This window comes from Dipodomys ordii, unplaced genomic scaffold (assembly GCF_000151885.1).
Source record: "Dipodomys ordii isolate 6190 unplaced genomic scaffold, Dord_2.0 Scaffold63, whole genome shotgun sequence".
NCBI lineage: Eukaryota > Metazoa > Chordata > Mammalia > Rodentia > Heteromyidae > Dipodomys > Dipodomys ordii.
In genome coordinates, this window is record NW_012267279.1 from 8,052,782 (window position 1) to 8,072,940 (window position 20,159).

At 42.2% G+C, this 20,159-nt stretch overlaps 1 protein-coding gene across 1 annotated transcript in view; it reads left to right on the forward strand.

The window, feature by feature from the left end:
* The first annotated feature begins 9,811 nt into the window (after positions 1–9,811).
* The window catches only part of Antxr1 (anthrax toxin receptor 1), a 212,097-nt gene continuing 201,749 nt past the window's right edge, over positions 9,812–20,159 (forward strand). Inside the window, exon 1 of the mRNA XM_013022556.1 lies at positions 9,812–10,296. Within this exon, the coding sequence (XP_012878010.1) occupies positions 10,145–10,296 (152 nt within the window). The 5' untranslated portion in view covers positions 9,812–10,144. The remainder of the gene's footprint in view (positions 10,297–20,159) is intronic.

Sequence of the window (20,159 nt, forward strand, 5' to 3'; positions counted from 1 at the left end):
TACACATCAGACAAAAATCACTAGAAGATCAATTTAATAAACACAGGAAGAGAGAGAAAAACAAAATACAAGAAATCAAGAATATGGTAGGAAACATGACACATCTCTATAATAAACCTAAATATTAATGGACTCAATTCTCCAATCAAAACAAGAAGAATAGCAGATTGAATAAAAAATAAGATTCATTGTCCACATTCATTTTGGTATTTTTTAATTGATTAAGGCTTTCACTAATTATGATATATGCCTTTTAATATCATACCTGTATGTATAAATGTGACATCACATTTATAGAATAAATAAAAGATATTTATCCAATTCAAGATAGAAGAATTCAGATAGAGACATTTGCACAAAATAACATACCTTTAGATATAAAGAACCAGCAAGAACATCATAAAGGCCGCCAAGCTAACTTATAATAGAATATAACCCTATTGCAAAAGAAGGAGGAGCGGGCGGGGAGGGGGGAACAAGGGAAGGAGGAGGAGGAGGAGGAGGAGGAGAAGGAAGAGGAGAAAGAAGAACAAGAAGAAGGAGAAAGAGAAGAAGAAGAAGAAGAAGAAGAAGAAGAAGAAGAAGAAGAAGAAGAAGAAGCAGTAACGCTATCTCAAGCATAAGGTCTTTCTTTTCTCCACCACCCCACAAAAAAAGAAAAACCTAAATCAGGTAGATATTCGATTAAAATTGTTATGTTAAAAAATATTTCAAGGAAGTTCTGTCCTTTTCACATTCTTTTCAGAAGAAAAAAGAGCCCTGGAAAAGTTTTTGTAAATTTATGAGGACAATATTGAATACAAGTGGACACCTTCTGTAGCTGTTGAGTAATGAGATCTATTTTAACAGTTGATTAATATTTGAGAGCCTAGCAACAGCTAGACACTTGGGAAACTTTGTGGAAGTTCAAGGAATTCTTAAGAAAATTGGGTCTTGTAAGAGGAAACTAACAGGAGTCCAGGTAATACTTCTGTTTAATTCTCTTTTGCTGCTATTGGCAGAGCTTCAAAAAATGATATTTCAGAATAGTTATAAGTACCAACCAGGAGAGAGAAACAGAGAAAATAACTGAAAATTGCACATTAGATTTAGCAACCAGGAATTCCTTGATGATTTGCATGAAAAGAACTTAATGGAGATGTGGAAGAAAAACCCATACTCCATTGGACAGGAAAGTATATTCTGCTTGAAACATGCATGTATGAAAATGTCATGACCAAATCTCATCCAATTTAATATATGTCAATAATTTTGTGTGTGTGTGTGCCTATCCTGGGGCTTGAACTCAGGGCTTGAGCACTGTCCCTGAACTGTTTTGCTCAAGACTAGTGCTCTTCCACTTGAGCCACAGCTCCATTTCTGGTTTTTCTGGGGGTAGTATTGGAGTAAGAATCTCATGGAGTTTCTTGCCTGGCCTGGCTTTGAACTGTGATCCTTTCTATCTCAGCCCCCTGAGTAGTTAGTATTACAAGTGTGAGCCACAGGTGCCCACTGCCAGGAATTTTTTTTTCTTTTAGAAAAGCAATAATGGATAGAACCCACTTAAGTTTACTAACACAGAATTCCAGTAAAACCAATGTATGGAAAGTAAAAGCAACAACGACAGATCCACAAGAACTGTAAAGGAGGCTGAGAGAACGTCATCTTCAAATGTAAGAACTGGAAAACCACAGTACGTTGACAGTGGGGAAAGCATGGACCATCCAAATCCCTGGGACCTCTCCATTATCCAGGGATAAAGAATGGGGCTTTCATGGAAATGTGCTTTGAAGCCTGTTTAAAAACAGCATCCCCAGCTGCCTCTGGACAATCACCCTTTGCCAACGTCAGCAGAAGATTGGGTTGGTATTCACAGAAGACGTAGCACAGAGGTTTGTTGAAGGCTGCCAGTACCTTACTGAAGGTAAGGGATTTGTGGGAGTTGTGCTCAGATACTGTGTCTGATTCCTTTACTGGGATCCCAGAGTTTTGGTAGCCACAATTGTATTCTCATAGCTGGAGAACACGGAGAAAGATTTAGCCTTCACCTGTGGCTTAGATTTTTATTTTGATGAAGAATAAATTTCCCTCTTCCATAACCTATACTTTGTCTCCCAATGATGGGTATTATTTGAATGAATATGTGGGAGAAAAACACTGGAATCAAAGAGCCAAACAGTACTGGTTCTTCCGTTTTTACTATGTGTTTCTGAGTAAGCCCTGTGCCTTACTGAGGCTCAGTTTCCATACAGAACCCTCATGTCTGACCAAATTCCCTTACATCATGAAGGACAATAACAGCCTCACTGGAGAAATGTACACCTCCATCAAGCAGGTGAAGAATTTCTGGAAAAAGTAGTTATTTTATTTTATTTTATTTTAGTGATGGTAGAACTATTTAAGTTGTCTATTTCTTCCTAAGTTTTACTGTTACAATTTTTAATTTTAAAAAAAATTAGCAAGTACAAAGCAGTTTCAATCGATGAATACAATGTATCTTGATCAATGATATTGCTCTTGTCATTCTCCCCATCTCTCCTCACCCCACCCCAAGTGACAGTTTTGTTATGATTGATGTAGACTTTCAAATATGTTGATATAAACTTATTTATGATGTCATTATTAACATCTTAGCATCTTTGTCATTATATATGGCTTAATCTCCTTGATTATTCCTACGGTTTTTGGACTTGTTACTTGCCTTTCTTTCTTTCAATTTTACCTAAAGTTTGTCACATTTATGCATTTTCATTTGTCAGCTTTATGCATTTTCAAAGAAGAAAATTTTGTGGTCAGGTGCCACATGACTATATTTCCAGCTACTCGGGAGGCAGAGATGGGAGGATCATGGTATGAGACCAACTTGGGCAAACCAAAAGTTATTTAGATCCAGTGTCAAAAACAACCCAGGTGTGGTAGGACATTCCTGTGGTTCCAGTAACTTAGGAGTTGAAGGTTAGGAGGATCACAGTCTAAGATCCCAGCCCCAAGAAAAATGTGAGACCCTACCTAAAGAATAAACAAAAGCAAAAAGGGAAGGGATGTATTGCTCAAGTAATAAAGAACCAGGAGACTCTGAGTTCAAAACCCCAATAGCAGAAAAAAGAGACAAATTTTTATTTCACTGCACCTTAGAATTTGTTTTCTGTTTCCTTACTAGTTTCTGGAGATATTCTATTCCCTTGTTTACTTTTTAATTTTCAAATGGAATAATGTATTTCCTTTTCAAAACATTTTTATCAGCATCAATTAGTTGTCATTGATTTGTACATGTCCATACATGAATGCAATGTATCTTGATCAAACTCATACCCTGTATCACTCACTCCTTCCTCTCGCTTTTCCAAAACCAGTCTCCAAGGTTCCATGTGAGGACGGGGTGACTTCACTCTCCTGACCATGAAGGAATGGAGAATGTGGATGTGTGCAACAAACAGGGTCAGGGAAAATGGAAAATGATATTCAACATTAGATGTTTGTTTTTCCCTTGAATTGCAAAAACATATCAACACAAAGGATTAGGCTGACATTTTGGTTCTACCCTCGTTTACTATAATCACAGAAAAGATTATCTACAAGATTAAAAGAAGAGAGGAAAAGTGGAGAGGGCTTCTTCTTAGAGAAAATATAACACATGCTTTCAGAGAGAGAAACGATGTCTTGGGTTGTCTTAATCGTATTGTAAACTGTACATATAGCTTAGTACAATAAATATGAAGAAATGTGGTAATTTCCTAGCATAATTCTATTTTAGGAGAACATTATTAATCAAGAACTGTTAGCATGTAGAAAAGCATTCCATAAATGTCTATTGCAGGGTATTTCTGATTGCTAGATTTGGCTGATTTTCTTTCCTTGTTTTTCTTTCCCACAGTTACTGAACTGAGTACATGAGTGAGAACTGTGTTTTAAGCTGACCCCATTACATACTAAGTTTGTAATGAATTCCTATCATGTTCCTATTTTAGTGTTCAGACGGCAAATTAGCCTCCTTAATCTACCATCCCAAGGTTTTCCTTCTGGCAGATCTGATTTCTAGAGGTCACTTTCTGAGTATGAGTCTTTATTTATTCTTCTTTGGCTCTTAGATTGGCAATAATTCCACTGAGTGTTTCCTCCATTTCAACCTAAGATAATAATTCCACTATGGTAGAGTGGCCCTTGTTTATCTTTAGGTGTGTAATTATTTACTCAATATTTTCTTTGGGTTAAAGTCACTATTTAAGTGACTAAATTCATGATATGAATAAAATACATTATAAACCAGTCTTCACCCCCGATGAGAAATACAAAGAAGAGGAAAACAAAGCCTGAGGTTGTAACGCTAAATCCGCCTTGAGATCTGTACCTTATATCAAGGGACTCAAAAGACTCTTGTACATGAGTGACATAGTGTTTGGGTTTGGTTTGTTCCCTGTTACTTTGGTCCAGAAAGAGCAAATGGTTTGCATATCAGATTCCAGGGTGACCCTACTTCTTAGACTTGCATCTTGCTTGGACACACATTTATTTCACTCTATCCCAGTTCTGATTGCTCTCAAATAGTCTCTAAAGGATTTAGAGCACAAAGGCAAACTCATCAAATAAATGTCTACTGTTACTAGCTATATCTCGGTTCCCAAACTTACAGTGCCCTGCTGAGCTCTGATGTCATGAGTAGGCAAGCAGCATGAGGCTCCCTTTCCCACAAGCTCAGGCAGTTTAAGTACTCTACACTAGTCTCATTGCCATAGGCTCTTTCAACATCCCTTTGGAATCTCCTCATCAAAGAGTATCCCTTATTTACCCACTGAGAGACTTCTGGTATGTCTTAATTCATCCATTCCACCTCCCCCCTGCCTTCCCATCAAACATTCTATTACATCAGGCCTGCTTCTCTTGGAATTGGCATAGCAGGGTTGATGGCACATGCTGAGATTCCTCTAATAGACAGGCTAACCATAGTTGGTACCAATGCTTATACACTGCTTATATCCCATATAAGCACATGGTCTTCTAGAAAGTAAGTATCTGAAAACTACTTGTTAATAAGTTAATGAGGAAGAATAATAAGGGGTCTTTCCTATGGATCCCTGTGTCTCAGTTACCAATAACAGAAAGAATCACTGGATATTGAATGTTCTCAGACATTTCATTAGGGTTTAACAATCTAGCATTCTTGGCGAGCAGAAACAGCATTGTTTCCAGTAGATTATTTATTGATAGTACCAAAGTGTGTTTTTTTGTTTTCTGCATGTATCCTAGGAAACCACCAACTCCCAGTAGTTCCTGGAAGAGCTGCAGACTTCATCTTTGCAGTTTTCAAAGTTGGTAATAGAAGTATCAGTAGTTCAGGAACAGCTCTGGTTCACTAGTAGTAGAACAATCTAATGTTTCAGCGAGTGGTTATTTTAAATATGGTCTCATCTGTAGAAGAAATTCAAATGCATTTTCCCAGAATCTGCCAGTAACAAGAAAAGCCAGTATCTATCTACTGTGTGCTACAGGAGGGCATACTTGACATATCCTATCTCATTAGAGCTGCTAAAAACCCAGGAAGGTAGTTAATAGTCATCATCTCCATTTTTCAGGTCAGAAGTTGAGGTAAGGCAAGGTCAAGTAATCGTCACAGTCTACCAGTTAGTGCTGGCAGAGCTGTGCAGTTTCTCTCAGAGCCAGATGGGAGATTATGCTATTCATCAGCAAGTCATCCTATTTGGTGCTCAAACTGTTTGTGGGAATTACTCCCCCTATTTCAATAGATCTCACAGGGGAAAAAGAGGATAGGACAAAGGGAGGCAGACAAAATTAGTCACTATAACATTGTATTTAACTATGTGTCCCACAAACTCCAGTATCAATTTCTGGTACTCTGAAGCTATTTATAGTTTGTAAAAGCTCCATTGGGTGATTCCACAGTGAGCAAGCATCATTGTTTCCACCTTCACAGTACACCTCTGCACATCCTTCACACACACACACACACACACACACACACACACACACGTACATTTACATATATACACGTGCTCTGAAACATTCTCAGAATGACTGGTCCCTCTGGCTTGTAACCTGGATGGTAACTATTAGCAAAAGAATTGAAGATGTCATAGACTTAGCAAGTCGGATTAGATTTTCCCTGGCTTCTTCATTGGTGGGGGGTTGTCTTTCAGGAAGACACTAGTCTTAAATATGCTCAGTTTGAGTAGAACTGGCTGAATTGCTCTTTTTTTTAGCTTTGTGTTTTCACTGGGATAATAAAGTCGTTTACTGGACATTTGTAATCTTTGGGCTTTTTAGGGCCCTGGACTATGTCAGCCTTCATCTCAGTTTTGAGTTTCATTGGCTTAATCTCTGCTCTAGGTGAACTGTTTGTACAGCAAGGGTTTGAGTCCTTTTAAGAATTTGGGATGAAACTTTTAAGACATGCTGTTATAAATCATGGATTATTTTCATGACTAAGTCCTTCAAAGGATATGTTTTTTAGAAGGTAGAGCTAGGATGGTGCATGGCCTTAGCTGAGCTGGGTTGTTAATCAAATTAAACAGGATCTTTCTCTGGGTTGATATTGACTCATATATAATAGGAACTACTTTTTTGTGGAAGGCTCTACATTAGTCAGAATTGGGTTTCAGCCCATTTTGAACGGGATTTATGTTTTCATTTCTCAGGGCTATTTTCCTGACTTCTACAGCTTGAGGCATTTGTTAACTACTTCTCCTCCAAAAACTCTTCCCTGTCTTGGCTCCCAAATGTGTGGTTTGTTTTCGCTTGTGTATCTTCATCCTTAGAGATACCTGTTCATAGACTGGATGTTCATAGTTTCCTTGTTCTCCACTGCCTTAAGTTTCTAATTCAAGGCACCCACCAATGCTCTACCTTCCCACTGAACTACCAGTCTGGGATCATAAAAGAGGCTTCCTTTACCAGTGTTAAAGACTATGGATGCTCTTTTATTTCACTTTTTTTTTTCTGTGAGCAACTGTATTCCGGTAACGCGATGTCAAGTTCACTTTGTGGGAATATTTAGGGCACATTCCTCTACACAAAGCCCTCTAATTATAAGAGGCAACCAGAATGGATTCCTCTGGGATAGACTGAAAAGGTTTGAGTCTTGTTAAGATGTAGAGGCATTCAGCTTGCATCAATAGTCTTCTTTCTAGAATTTTGGTCAAAAGGCATAAGCCACTGGGGCAGTCAAAATCTGAATCACCTCAAATACCTCCCTGCCCTGTAAGGAACCACATTTGTTGTAGAAGAGACTCTTACACCCTCTCCCTTCCCCATAAATGTATTCCACCTGGAATATTCTCCCTCTCTGAAGTCTGTGCCTTGCCTATCTTTGATAATGACATCTCTAGCTTTGAAGAGCTCTTAGTAAGACATCTCTTAGTTCCATCCCAGGAGAATATTCTAATTTGCTTTTCTTGGGCAAAGAATGTGACTTAGTGGTCGAGTGCTTGCCTAGCATGCATGAGGCCCTGGGTTTGATTCCTTGGTACTACATAAAACACAAAAATAAATAAATAAAAGTATATAAAAATAAAAATTGCTTTTCTTATAAAAATTCCAGTCAGGGCTGGGAAGGTGGCTCAGTGATAGAGTGCTTGCCTGGTATGCATGAGGCCCTGGGTTCGATTCCTCAGCACCACATAAGCAGAAAAAGCTGGAAGTGACACTGTGGCTCCAGTGGTAGAGTGCTAGCCTTGAGCTGAAGCCCCCAGAGACAGCGCTCAGGCCCAGAGTTCAGGCCCCATGACCACCACCACCAACAACAACAACAAAATTCCCATTATTTAAATGATTAAACAGCCTACAAGGCCCTGAGAGTATGAGGAAGAGAGAAGACATTCTGCACATCTCCCTGATTCCTCCTGAGCCTCTGCTCTCTTCAAGGATATGAGAGCCCTTTCCATTCCTTGTAAATCCCACAAGCATTTCTCCACAACTTTGTCCTCAAATTACTTTCCTTTCTTGACCAGCTCCCTCTGGTTTTCTGGCCTTCATTTACCCAGTTCATTTCAGTAAAGCTTTCTCTCTGTCTCTATCTCTCTCTGTCTCTCTCTTTGTCTCTGTCTATCTGTCTGTCTCTCTCTAATCATTCAGCAGTAATGGAAACAGAGTAAGTTATAAGCCGTCCCACCTCCCTCATCCTTGGGCTTGAAGTCCAGGCCCGGGTACTGTTCCTGAGCTTTTGTGCTCAAGGTTAGCACTGTACCACTTGAGCCACACAGCTCAACTTCCAGTGTGTGTGTGTGTGTGTGTGTGTAATCAGATATAAGAGTTTCATGGATTTTCCTGCCCCAGATCAACCTTCCCAGTAGCTATGATTACTGGTATGAGCCCCTGGCACCTGGCTCTCTCACTGTCTCTCTCTTTTTAAATTGCCATTACTGGGGCTTGAACTCAAGACTCTTATACTCTTGCCTAGCTGTTTTGCTCAAAGCTGGTACTTTACCACTTGAGTCATAGCTCTACTTCTACCATTTTGCTGATTACTTGGAGATAAAAATCTCTTGGATTTATCTGTGTAGGCTGATTTGAACCTTACTCCTCAGATCTTAGCTTCCTGAATAGCTAGGGTTACTTGTGGGAGGCACCGGGCCTGGCTGAGTTTTCCATTTCTTGAGGCGACAGAAGTGAAGAAAAGGACATCTTAGACAGGAAAGGACAGTTTCACAGACAAGCAATTCTGGAACAATTTAAATACTTTTCCCCATACAGAAATTCTCCAGGCTTTACTCTAATAATAGGCATTTATTAGTTGTCTATTATTGCCAAACAAAGGCTGACTTAGATGGATAGACACATGTAGCTGGAAGGATGGAAGGACTCTCAAGTGGAGGGGCTATGTTGTTCTGAGAACTGGGGCGCGAGTGTGTGCTGAGGACTCCCAGAGTAGAAGATACAAGAAATGAGGTCTGGGGGGGTCTGACCTGGAAGGGGAGCTCAGAGGCCACGCTAAAGAAGACTTGCCCGTTTAGAAAGACGAACACAACACTGCCCTGCCAGCCACAAACTGCTTGAACTGTTTACACTCTTGTTAGCTGTTTATTTCCTCTGTCCTACATCAAAGATCAGAATAAAAGCCAAAGTTCACGGACTGAAAGGAAGAATTGTGTCACAGAAGCCCTAAAATGTAGAGAGATGGAGCCGATCTAGTGGGCTCAGCTGTTCCCAGCCTGAGAAAGGCCACAGGCCCTGAGCCGGCTGCACGTGCTTCTTTGAAAACAACCCCTTCGTGGTCTGCACTCAAGACTACCTAAGGTCACTTGGATGATTCAGAAGACCAAGGCCTTGTTTTTCCCTACTTGATGTGCACAATGGACTTGATGTTTGTAAAAAGGCCCCAGACTGGAGTCGGGAGCCACTGTGCTTAAAGGAAATGAGTTCTATCAAATATTTACAATGTCTCTATCCGCAGGGCAGACATGGAAAATCAAGTGTAGGAAAGCTAAAGAGAATGGAGAAAGGGCCATGGGAAAGAAAGGAAAGGGAAGGTACATGACCCCCAAAGAAGGACCCAGCGTGCGTGGCGGACCTGAAAACTGATAAGGCAAAGGAGACTGACACCCTGGATGGGGGCCGGGGGGAGCGGGGGAAAGGGGGGCGTCCCCAGGGCCAGATCCAGCCGCGCTCTCGCGGACCCCAAGCCGCCTTTGCCGCCTTTGGCCAGCAGGTGGCACTCTTTAGATGTTCTTTTCCCCCCAAAAAAAATTAAATTAAAAAAAGAAGACGCCGACGCGGGGGGAGAGGGGAGGGAGAAAGGGCCGAGCGCGGCCCCGGCCGAGGAGTAAGTTGAAAACCCACCCCAGAAGACTTGAAATCTGGGACAAAGAGCCGTCCAGACGGAACTGCTGCCGCTGCAGCCCGGGGGCGCAGCCCGGGGACCGGCGGCGTGGGCCCGGCCCGCAGCAGCCCCTTTAAAGAAAGCGGAGCGACGGCCGTGGGATTCCTGAAACCTGAAACCCAGGAGCCACAGCCTCGCAGCGGAAACCCCGAGGAAAACCTTGAACTCCGGCAGACAATTGCTTCCGGGCGGCTGCAGGGCAGCCAGAGGGGGACCGAGAAGACCCGCGGGAAGGGAGCCCCCCGCCCGATGGCGCGTCCCTGAAGGGCCGTGGCGAGCGCGCGGCGCGTGGGCAGCAGCGGACCCCGGCGGGAGAGCGAGCGGCGCACCGCGGGCATGGCCACCGCGCAGCGGAAGGCCCTGGGCGTGGGTCTCCAGTGCCTGTCCCTGGCTGCCCTGGTGCTCCTCTGTGCGGGGCACGGGGGGCGCAGGGAGGACGGGGGACCCGCCTGCTACGGGGGATTCGACCTGTACTTCATCCTGGACAAGTAAGTGCTGTGAGTCCCCTGGGCTAGAGAAGCCGGCGAAGATGCCGCGCGCTGCGCCCCGGCCGCCCGGGCGCGCCCCCCCCCCGAGCGACCCACGGTGGGGACCACGGGGGGCGCCGCGTGCCTTTGTTGGGGGAGCCGCTCCTCCCACCCGGGGAGGCGACCCCCGGGTTTGTTTTGGGGGAGACACAGACCTCGCTGCCTGGCTTACCGTCTGTGATCGGTTGCCTGCCAGAGGATGCTGTGGATCGTGTGTGTGTGTGTGTGTGTGTGTGTGTGTGTGTGTGTGTGTGTGTGTGTGTGTGTCTTGAGGACTTAGACGCTTGCTCTTCTAAAAGTAAGAGGCGTGGTGGGCATCTCAAAGCCGGAGGTCTCTTTTGGAAAAGGCTGGCGCCCAGAAGGCCCCCTCTATGATCTTAAGAATACCTTGCCCCAGCGTGAAGAGGGAAAATAGAAGGCAAGAGTTCCCTGCCTTGGCCCACTCTTGAGATCTCAGCTTGATCACGGTGTGGAGCCGTCCCCGGCAGTTCGTTTCTGGATGTTTCAGAGCATCCTTGGCCTTGACCTACTCGGTGCCAGTCACCTCAAGCCAAAATGTCTCCAGGCATTGTTTGCTGAATGTTCCCAGAGAGTAAATTCTCCCTCTTCCTGCACTGGAGATCCCAGGTGTAAGGGAATTCAGGCCTGATGTCTGGTAGGCTACCAAGGGGTTGCAGGAGCCCTGGGTTTCTTAGCTCAACGCCCTGGCAGCTAGACTTCAGGATTTTGCTCAGAAGAGAGCTGAACTCGGAACCAATTAAACACTCCCCAGTTATCTGCTGAAAATCAGCTACTGCAACTTTTTAAATTTAGAATACAATTTTAAAAGCCCCTTAGAGAAGATCCCTGCTTGTTATAACGGTGCCAGCGGCCCTCGGTGCCAAGGGGGAGAGGTTCTTGCAGTTTACGGTGGTGAGGAGATGAGTTTCACAGGCTGGAAAGTATTTGGGAGTTGGAAAAAAGAGTCCTGCAAAATAAGCTGGCCACTAGACACCAAATGTGCTCTGCAGTTGCTCCTGGAGTTCGGTTTTTCCGTAAATGCTGTTTTGGACTCGAGATTCCTTGGATGAAACGCGAGATCTCTTCTTGCAGATTTATGAGAAGGTGGATAGTGAAAATATAATCTCATGCTAAGAAATGGAAATTCTTTGGTTGCTTCTAGTGAGTAAGAGGACTTGCTCCCAGACTCGGGATGGGGGGTCTAAAATCACAGAGTTTCGTTAGTTTGTGTTGTTTCAACAGTGAGTTTACAGGAACACAAAGGGAAGTTTGGGGAAAGGGACACAACCACCATTAAAAGAGGGACATGACTCCACACTGTAGAGATCATCAATTCTCCCCAAATTCATTTCCAAGTTGAATTAAATCTGGCAGCCCAAATTCTGCAAGAACATTTGGGGAAGCTGGGAAGAATTAGCAAAATGAATCTAGGCTGGTGTTAGATGGAAAACATGGTTGGAAAAGAATAATGAAGCATACTTTCTAAACAAAAGCTGCATGGTAAAATCCAAAGAATAGGTGGATAGACAAGGAAATGTTAGACAAGCACATGTAATCATTTGCTGGAATTTAAAATCAGGAGGACAGGAATTATATGGGGAGGAGTGTGGGGGTGTAGGGGTGTGGGGGGTGGGTGTGCTATTACTTGAACTCAGGGCCTTGCACTCTTGATTAGCTTTTTTGCTCAAGGCTGGTACTCTAGCACTAGAGCCGCACCTCTACTTCTAGTGTTTTGCTAGTTAATTGGAATTTAGAGTCTCGTGGACTTTTCTATCTGGGCTGATTTTGAACCACAATCTTTAGATCTCAGACTTCCGAGGAGCTAGGATTACAGGCATGATTTCCCAGTACTGGGCATGAATTGATTATTTTTTAAAATGGTTTTTGCACAAATGGTTTGTAACAGGGGGAAAGAAAAAAAGATCAGTTTCTACTTTATACCCCACACCAAAATAGATTCCCAGAAGAACTGAAATTTTAAACATTTTAAAAGGAACAATCAAAGAATTATAAGGTCATTTTAGTGAGAATTCTGTCATCTCAGGTTTAGAGCTTGCATGACAGCAATTAAGAAACACTAAAGGAGAATAAAACATTTTTGAATATAGTAAAATTATCCTCATCTATAGGTGAAAAAAATTCTATAAATAAAGGATAGTTACAAAAAGTTAGGCAACATAAATTACCCTGTAAAGACTGAAGTGGTTTCAAAACTCAGCACCGTGAAAAGAGCCTTCCTGCATAATTCACAAAAGAAACATGTATATGAAAGACAATAAATTAGCAAGATGTTAAATTTCAGTTGCATTCAGAGAAATAAAAAAAAAATCTAACCAAATCTAACTGATATGATGATATTGTTGATTGGCCACCTTGCAGAAGGTGAGCACTGTTGTTCCTTCCTACAGAAAATATAAATTTGGTACAGTCTTTGTAGAATTGCACTGTCTAAGAGAACTCTCTGGGATGATAAAGATATTCTGTAATTATGCTGTCTAATATTGTAGCCACTATATAACTAGTGAGAGCTTGAAATGGTTTAAATGCTGTGGAGGAAATAAACCTTTCAGTTTATCTAAGTTAATCAAAATTGAAATAGCCACACGTGCCTGCTTTATGAATAGTGCCAACAAGACAATTTGGCAGTGTGTATCACATGGTTTTGAAACAGTGAAAGGTCTCATTTCCATCCAACAATGCCATATCTCAGAGAAAAAAAGCCCAAATAGTCATGCAGAAGTACCTCAAAACACTGGTGTTCATAATAATGAAAAGGTAAAAATTACCTAATTGGCCTGATACAGATTAAGAAAGACATGACAATGCAGTATATTATGTGTGTATATATTACACATGTTGATACTTTTATAGAAACAAGTAATTCTTGTAATATACTCCTAAGTGAAAACAAAACTGTCATTATGTATGCTATGATAATATCTTTATTTTAAAAATTCAGAGGTTTTAACCCAGTTCAGGAAGCTGCCTCAGGAGACTGAGGCAGGAGAACTGTGAGTTTGAAGCCAACCTGGACTACGTAGCAATACTCTGTCAAAAAAAAAATTAAACACACACACACACACACACACACACACATACACACACACGTATATAACTAAAATGATCAGATATGATAACAATATTATTTGTAGGAGTTTGTTGTTGTTGTTTTCACCAGTCCTGGGGCTTGAACCCAGAGTCTGGGCACCCTCCCTGAGTATTTTTGATCAAGGCTAACACTCTAACACTTGAGCCACAGCTCCACTTCTTGTTTACTGCTGGTTAATTGGAGATAAGAATCTCATGGACTGGGCTGGGAAGGTGGCTCAGTGGTAGAGTGCGGGCCTTGCATGCATGAGGCCCTGGGTTCGATTCCTCAACACCACATAAGAAAAAAGAAAAAAAAAAGCTGGAAGTGGCGCTGTGGCTCATAGTGGTAGAGCGCTAGCTTTGAGCTGAAGAGCTGAGGGACAGCGCCCAGGCCCAGAGTTCAGGCCCCACAACCGGACCCAAAAAAAAAAAAAAAGAATCTCATGGACTTTCCTGCCTTGGCTGGCTTCAAACCTGGATCTTCAGATTTCAGCCTCCTAAGTAGTTAATTACAATTTTGAGCTACTTACCTCTGCCAGAGATTTTTAAATTATAATTTTATGTTTCTCTGAATAAACTTTTCTATAACAAACACATAACAATTTCATATTTTAAAAGTTGTTTTGAGGCTGGGTGCCAGTGACTCATGCCTGTAAGCCTAGCTACTCTTTAGGCTGAGATCTGAGGATTGTGGTTCAAAGCCAGACTGGGCAGCAAAGCTCATGAGACTCTGGGTTCCACTTAACCAGCAAAAAGCCAGAAGTGGAGCTGTGACCCAAGTGATAGTACACTAGCCTTGAACAAAGAAGCTCAGAGACAGTACCCAGGCCCTGAATTCAAGTCCCAAGACCAAAAGTCCCACAAAAGAAATAAAAGGTATTTTGAGTCAATTGCCTTTACAATCATTGTGCTGAGCTTCCAGCCCCTCTCTACCACAAAGGAAGTGGCTTCTTTGCTGTTTAAATTTCTAAATGTACTATGGATCTTTTGACGCTCATCAGGAATATGTTGAGCAGACTTCAGAGGCACATGAGACACACATGTGCATGCGTGCACAGTTGCCCCAGTGCCTGACGATAGGGATATTTTCATGGTGAATAATGAACTTGTTAGAACTTGGTATGATCATGTGCGTTCATCCAGCTTGCTACCTTCAGTCGAGCGAATAGATACAATTTTTTTTTAAAATCTGGAACTGGAAGCAGGGCAAATAGGTAGCCATAAAAAGCAGGCCCCATGGCAATACCTAAAGACATGGTAGAAGACCATGTCCTAGAAAGAACCTCCTTAGACTTTGCTGTCCAGCACCCAGCCACAGCAGAATGGGAAGGAAAGAATGCTGACTTGACCTTTCCTTGAGCTTCTGGGATCCTTTGGCTGGTAGACACAATCTACAGATGGAGACCAGTGGGTCTCCCTGGACCAAGTCCACCATTCTTCTCCCTACCCCACAACTCCCTTTCCTCTTGGGACTGGTTCCCTTTTCCATTACATTAACTCTCACATCATTTCAGCTATACAAGTAAGATGTCTCTCTGGCCTGAAGGGAACCCAGATTATACATTTAATGGAACGTCATGTTTTCTCAACCAGGAGCAAAGACTTGGTAATAATAACCTAGAACACCACAGAAACACAATAAGGCGTTATTAGAGGCTTTGGCGAAGGGACTGCACAAGGCTTTATACTGATGGAATTTCATGTTCATTTAAACATGCTTTTCTGGTTATAGTCAGGAAAAGTAGCTTGCTGGGAATTCAATCAGGGATTTGAAAAGTCTGATTTGGAAAGCTTTTATCCAGAGAAAAACAGTAAAGTCTCTTTTGAAGTCTCCCAGGAAGTTTTCTAAGATTCATGCATCCATTTGACCAACCCATAGACATGAAAGCACCTTTCCTCTCTTGCAGGGCTTTTCTATATTATTCATCACATATTGGTCTCTGTTAGGCACTTAATGAAGAAAGTAGATTTTCCATCTTGAGTCTCAAGGAAGCGCTGGCTATGGTATATGTGCCCTAAAGATTTCAAAAATAGAATGTGGGGAAGAGAACAGGAAAGGGGAGGAGGTGGTGGGCTGAAGGATGGGAGGAGACGCTAAACAGCTTTAGTTAGAAGACTTCCAAGAGCCAAAGCCTGTCATTTGTTTCCTACACCTAATAAATCCTTACATGTAAAAGGCTCCCCACATTTCACCATGAGCACCATGAAGGCCTCCAGCTTCCCTTCCTTGTTTGTTAGGCATCATTTGTTCACCCTAAATTATCACTCACTCACCCAGATTTCCAAATGTAGAACTCACCATTGAGCGTCCTGTGGTGCTGCCAACCAGTGGGGCTAATGCAGTGTTTATATCCCAGGTACACAGACATGAAGTAGACTTTACTAGTACTGTACCTCATTACCAGCAAAGTATTGATTTTTCTGGGAAAATATCTTCTTGTCTCCCAACAACTGACTTGCAAAAGCAAGAAGGAATTTAATAGGAGTCTCACAAACTCTTTTGTCTTAGAATCAACCTCGTTTAGTAGTTAGGGCAGGCAGGATTGTTCCTAACTTATGGATGGAAAAACTTTGTTTAACGCTCTGGGCTGCATGAATTGCCAGAGTTCTAGGATGATAGTATGGCAAAACCAGGACAATATCTGCTCCCGACTCTCGGCCCAGTGCTTTCTGTTCATTTTTGTCCTGTGTAATTGGGCTATAATGAGAAACCCATGGCAATACAACTAGAAAAAACAGGTGTATTAAAAATCTCTGCATCAAATTGGGTGCCAGTGGCTCAGGCCTGTAATCCTAGATATTCAAAAGGCTGAGATCTGAAAGGGAAAGGAAAGTCTGTGACACTCATCTCCAGTTCACCATCAAAAAGCCAGAAGTGGAGTTGTGGTGCAAGTGATAAGAGAGCTAACCCTAACAATGCTCAGGTACTGAGCTGAGTTCAAGTCCAAGATAGCATGCGTGCACACAGGCGTGCAAGCACGCACACATGTGTGCATGTGCGTGAGCACACACACACACACACCTCTGCCTCAAAATTTCAATAAGTCACATGCATAAGGCAATTAAGGTTCCTTAGTTGAGAAGCTACTGCTCTCACTGTTAAATCAGTTGGCTGAAAGTTTCAGGTACTCCAAGCCCTTGTGGCCCATTGGGATGCAGCAGGACTGTTGGAGTCAAGCAGTGAATAAGACCTGGAGGTATGTTTGTGGTATCTGGTTCTTCTGCTTTTAAAGATCAGGCTGAATCTAATTAAAAAGAGAAACTTGTCTGTAGAGGTGTTAAAACACACAGTGTAGTCTGTTTTCAGAAATACTTTGGAAGAAGGCTTAGAGTAATAAAGATGCAAACCTTACTCTGAATAAGGAAACAGGCCATTTGAATATCTCCCAATAATAACTTTAAAAGACATCAGGACTTTGTTAAACATAAATGAACCCCAAGATAGGGACACAAATATCTTTTTTCTTTCTTGCTATTGTTTCTAATGTATTTATAATATACCATGTGATTTTTTTATTGGTTTGTATGTTCCTCCCCTGTGGTATAACCACTGTTTTCACTGTATTTGATGTCAGTGCCCTGCATCTTGTATATACACTTCTCTAATTCGGGGAGGGGAAGGGAAAAAACAAAATGCTTAAATAAGGATAAGTTGACCCATTGTAACAATGAGATGTACAAAACACTATGTTGAAAATGAACTTTACAACTTGAGGGGGGGAATAGTTGTGGAGGTGGGAGGGAAGGGATGGTAGGGGGAAAACAAAGGAGGAGGCAACAAACAATAGGAAATGTACTCATTACCTTGCTCAATAGGAAATGTTCTCATTACCTTGCTAATGTAACTGTAACCCCTCTGTACAGTATTTTTACAGTAAAAAAAAGTACAAAAAAAGGGCATCAGGACTGTGTCTGTGGATCATGCCTGTAATCCTAGCTACATAGGAAGCTGATTTCTAATTACTGAGATTTGAAACCAGCCCAGGCAAGAAAGTCTGTGAGACTCTTATCTCCAGTTAATCAGCAAAAAAGAAGTGGAGCTATGGTTCAAGTGGTAGAGCACCAGCCTTGAGAGAAAAAGCTAAAGGAGAGCAACAGGTTCTAAGTCCAAACCCCAACATGCAAGCATGAATGTGCACATGCCCATGTGCAGACACACACACACACACACACACACACACAGACATCAGGAAAATTTTCAAGGGATAGGACCTGTTATTTTTTCTTCTTTTTCTTTTCCATGATTGTTTCCTGCTGTCATTTTTGTGTTTTGTGCCAGTCCTGGGGTGTGAAGTCGGGGCCTGGGTACTGTCCCTGAGCTTTTGTGCTCAAGGCTAGCACTCTACCACTTGAGCCATAGCTTTACTTCTGGCTTTCTGGTGGTTATTTGGTGATAAGCGTGTTGCAACCTTTCCTGCACGAACTGGTTTTGAACTTCAATTTTAGATCCCAGCCTCCTGAATAGCTAGGATTACAGGCATGAACCACAGGTTCCCAGCTTCATGACTGGTTTATGTCCCACCAATTATTCAGCAGATTCGGAACAGCCCTGTCTGGCCAGGCAGTACATGGTAAAATTGCTTACAAGTCAAGAAGCGTGGTGTATGGGTTAAAGATAAAAATAAGTAAGGTGAAAGTGTTTTGTTTTGTTTTGTTTTCTGTCTGGATCAGCCAAGTAATTACTCACTTTCCTTAGCTGTGGAGACCTGGTAAAAGTCAGTGTAGAGCTGAGAATAGAATCCAGGAGTACTGGAAGAAGATGTCTGTCCTAACATAACCTGTAATTATCTCCAAATGCTAGGGACTGTTAGTGGTCTAGGTACTAACTCTGGCATCCCTTAGGCAGTCTTGGCTGTCATATAAATGCAAATGAGATTTGCTTTATGCTAATTGAGAACTTGTGTCGGTTTTGGTGTGAGGCCAAGAGGCTGGATCTCAGTTCTCCCTCTGATATCTCTGCTGTGAGACAAAGAGAGTATTTGGACGTTTCTTGACATGTTTTACAGACATGTCAGTTTTGTATTGAAAAAAGCAATTCAGTTTCTAAAAATAAACTCAGCTGATTCTTTACATGCATGCAACATAAACACATTCTCAGTACTGTCTCTAAGTGGCTGAATTACTTGGTGTTCTAAGAAAAGAGGTGGGTAACATAAAGACCTACTGCAAGCCATATCTTGTTCTGGGAGGTGCAAAGAATGCAAAAGAATTAAGAAGCCGTCTTAGAGTGCTGACTTTTTAGTCAAAGGACTTTAAGAGACTTTAACCAAAGCTAAAGGCTTTAGTTAGGACTTGAGGCAGTGGCAGACACAGTATAGTTTAGATCAATAGGAAGTTAAAAAGTAAGTTCCTAGGCAGGAGCTGGTGGCCTGTAATTCTAACTCCTCAGGAGGCTGAGATCTGAGTATCATGGTTTGAGGCCAGCCTTGGCACCTAAGTCTATGAGACTCTTATCTCCAATTAACCACTAAAAAGCTGGAGGTGTATAGCTATCTGTCAAGTGATAGAGAACTAATCTTGAAAAGAAAAGCTCAGCAACACACACACACACACACACACACACACACACACACAAAGTTAATGAGGTAATGAGGCCTGGCTTCCTGCCTAGCACTGTGGTAAGCACTCTGCCTGTATGATCTCTTTTAGTCTTTGTAGTCCCCAGGAGGTCTACGCAGTCATAAGGACCATTTCACACAGATGAAAACTAAGGTAAAGGAGTCTGGCCAAGGTCACTCTTAAGTGGTAAAAACAAGCCTCAAACCCAAGCCTCTTTGACTTATGCTCAGCACAAAAGGATGGAAAGAATCTGAACAGGCAAAAGAACATAAAAATCAATCAAAGCAGGCTAGGTTCCACTGCGGTAACAAACAACCCACAAAATCAGTGGTACAAAAGAGCAGAGGTTTATTCTTTGCATGTGTTCCATGTTTGACGAGGGCAGCTGAGGCTGTACTCATGTCTGTTCTGGGAACGAGGCTGGTGGAGACTTCTTGGTACTCCAGGAAAACACTGGGGAGGATCTTGCTGGCAGTGATATGCTCTGGCCACAAGTAGTATATATGTAGGTATGTATGTATATGTATATCCTTCCACTCACAGCCCAGAATTAGTCTTATCTTATAGAAAAGGACTACTAAAGGAGTACATTCTGAAGGAAATCAAAGCCAGATGTGCATGGGCATTTAATGCACTGCTTTAACCTGAGTCAACAAAGACATGGTCAAGGAGGTAGGCTAAGGAGGTAAGACTTTAGGGGCGGACAATTCGGATCTACGCATTGGGTGTTTCATCAGTCTGAAATAACTGTCAGACATATTGGTTCAAATCTGCTCAGGAAGCAGTGATGTCTCTTCTTTTCTTCCCTTCCCATAAGCTCCATCCATTAGATGAAATCTTCAGGGCAGAGAAATTGGATTAAATGGACGTTTGAAAGAAATACGTTTCTCTACCACCTAAATTCACAGGAATATATTTGCAAGATAAGAATGTCTCTTCCCATGAGGCAGAAGATCACAGATTCTAGGTCAGCCTCAGCTACACTGACAGACCTTGTCTTAGAAATTAAAAAAAAAAGAATCTCTCTTCCCATAGTAGATGGAATACAAGGGAAAAATTGGACAGGTTAGGGAGAGAGTAACCCCTGGAACATGGTAGCAATGAAGCTGAGATGCCCACATACTGGTGAGGTTGATTCAGGGTCTGAATTGAGAGTGTCTGGGCTCCAATCAGTA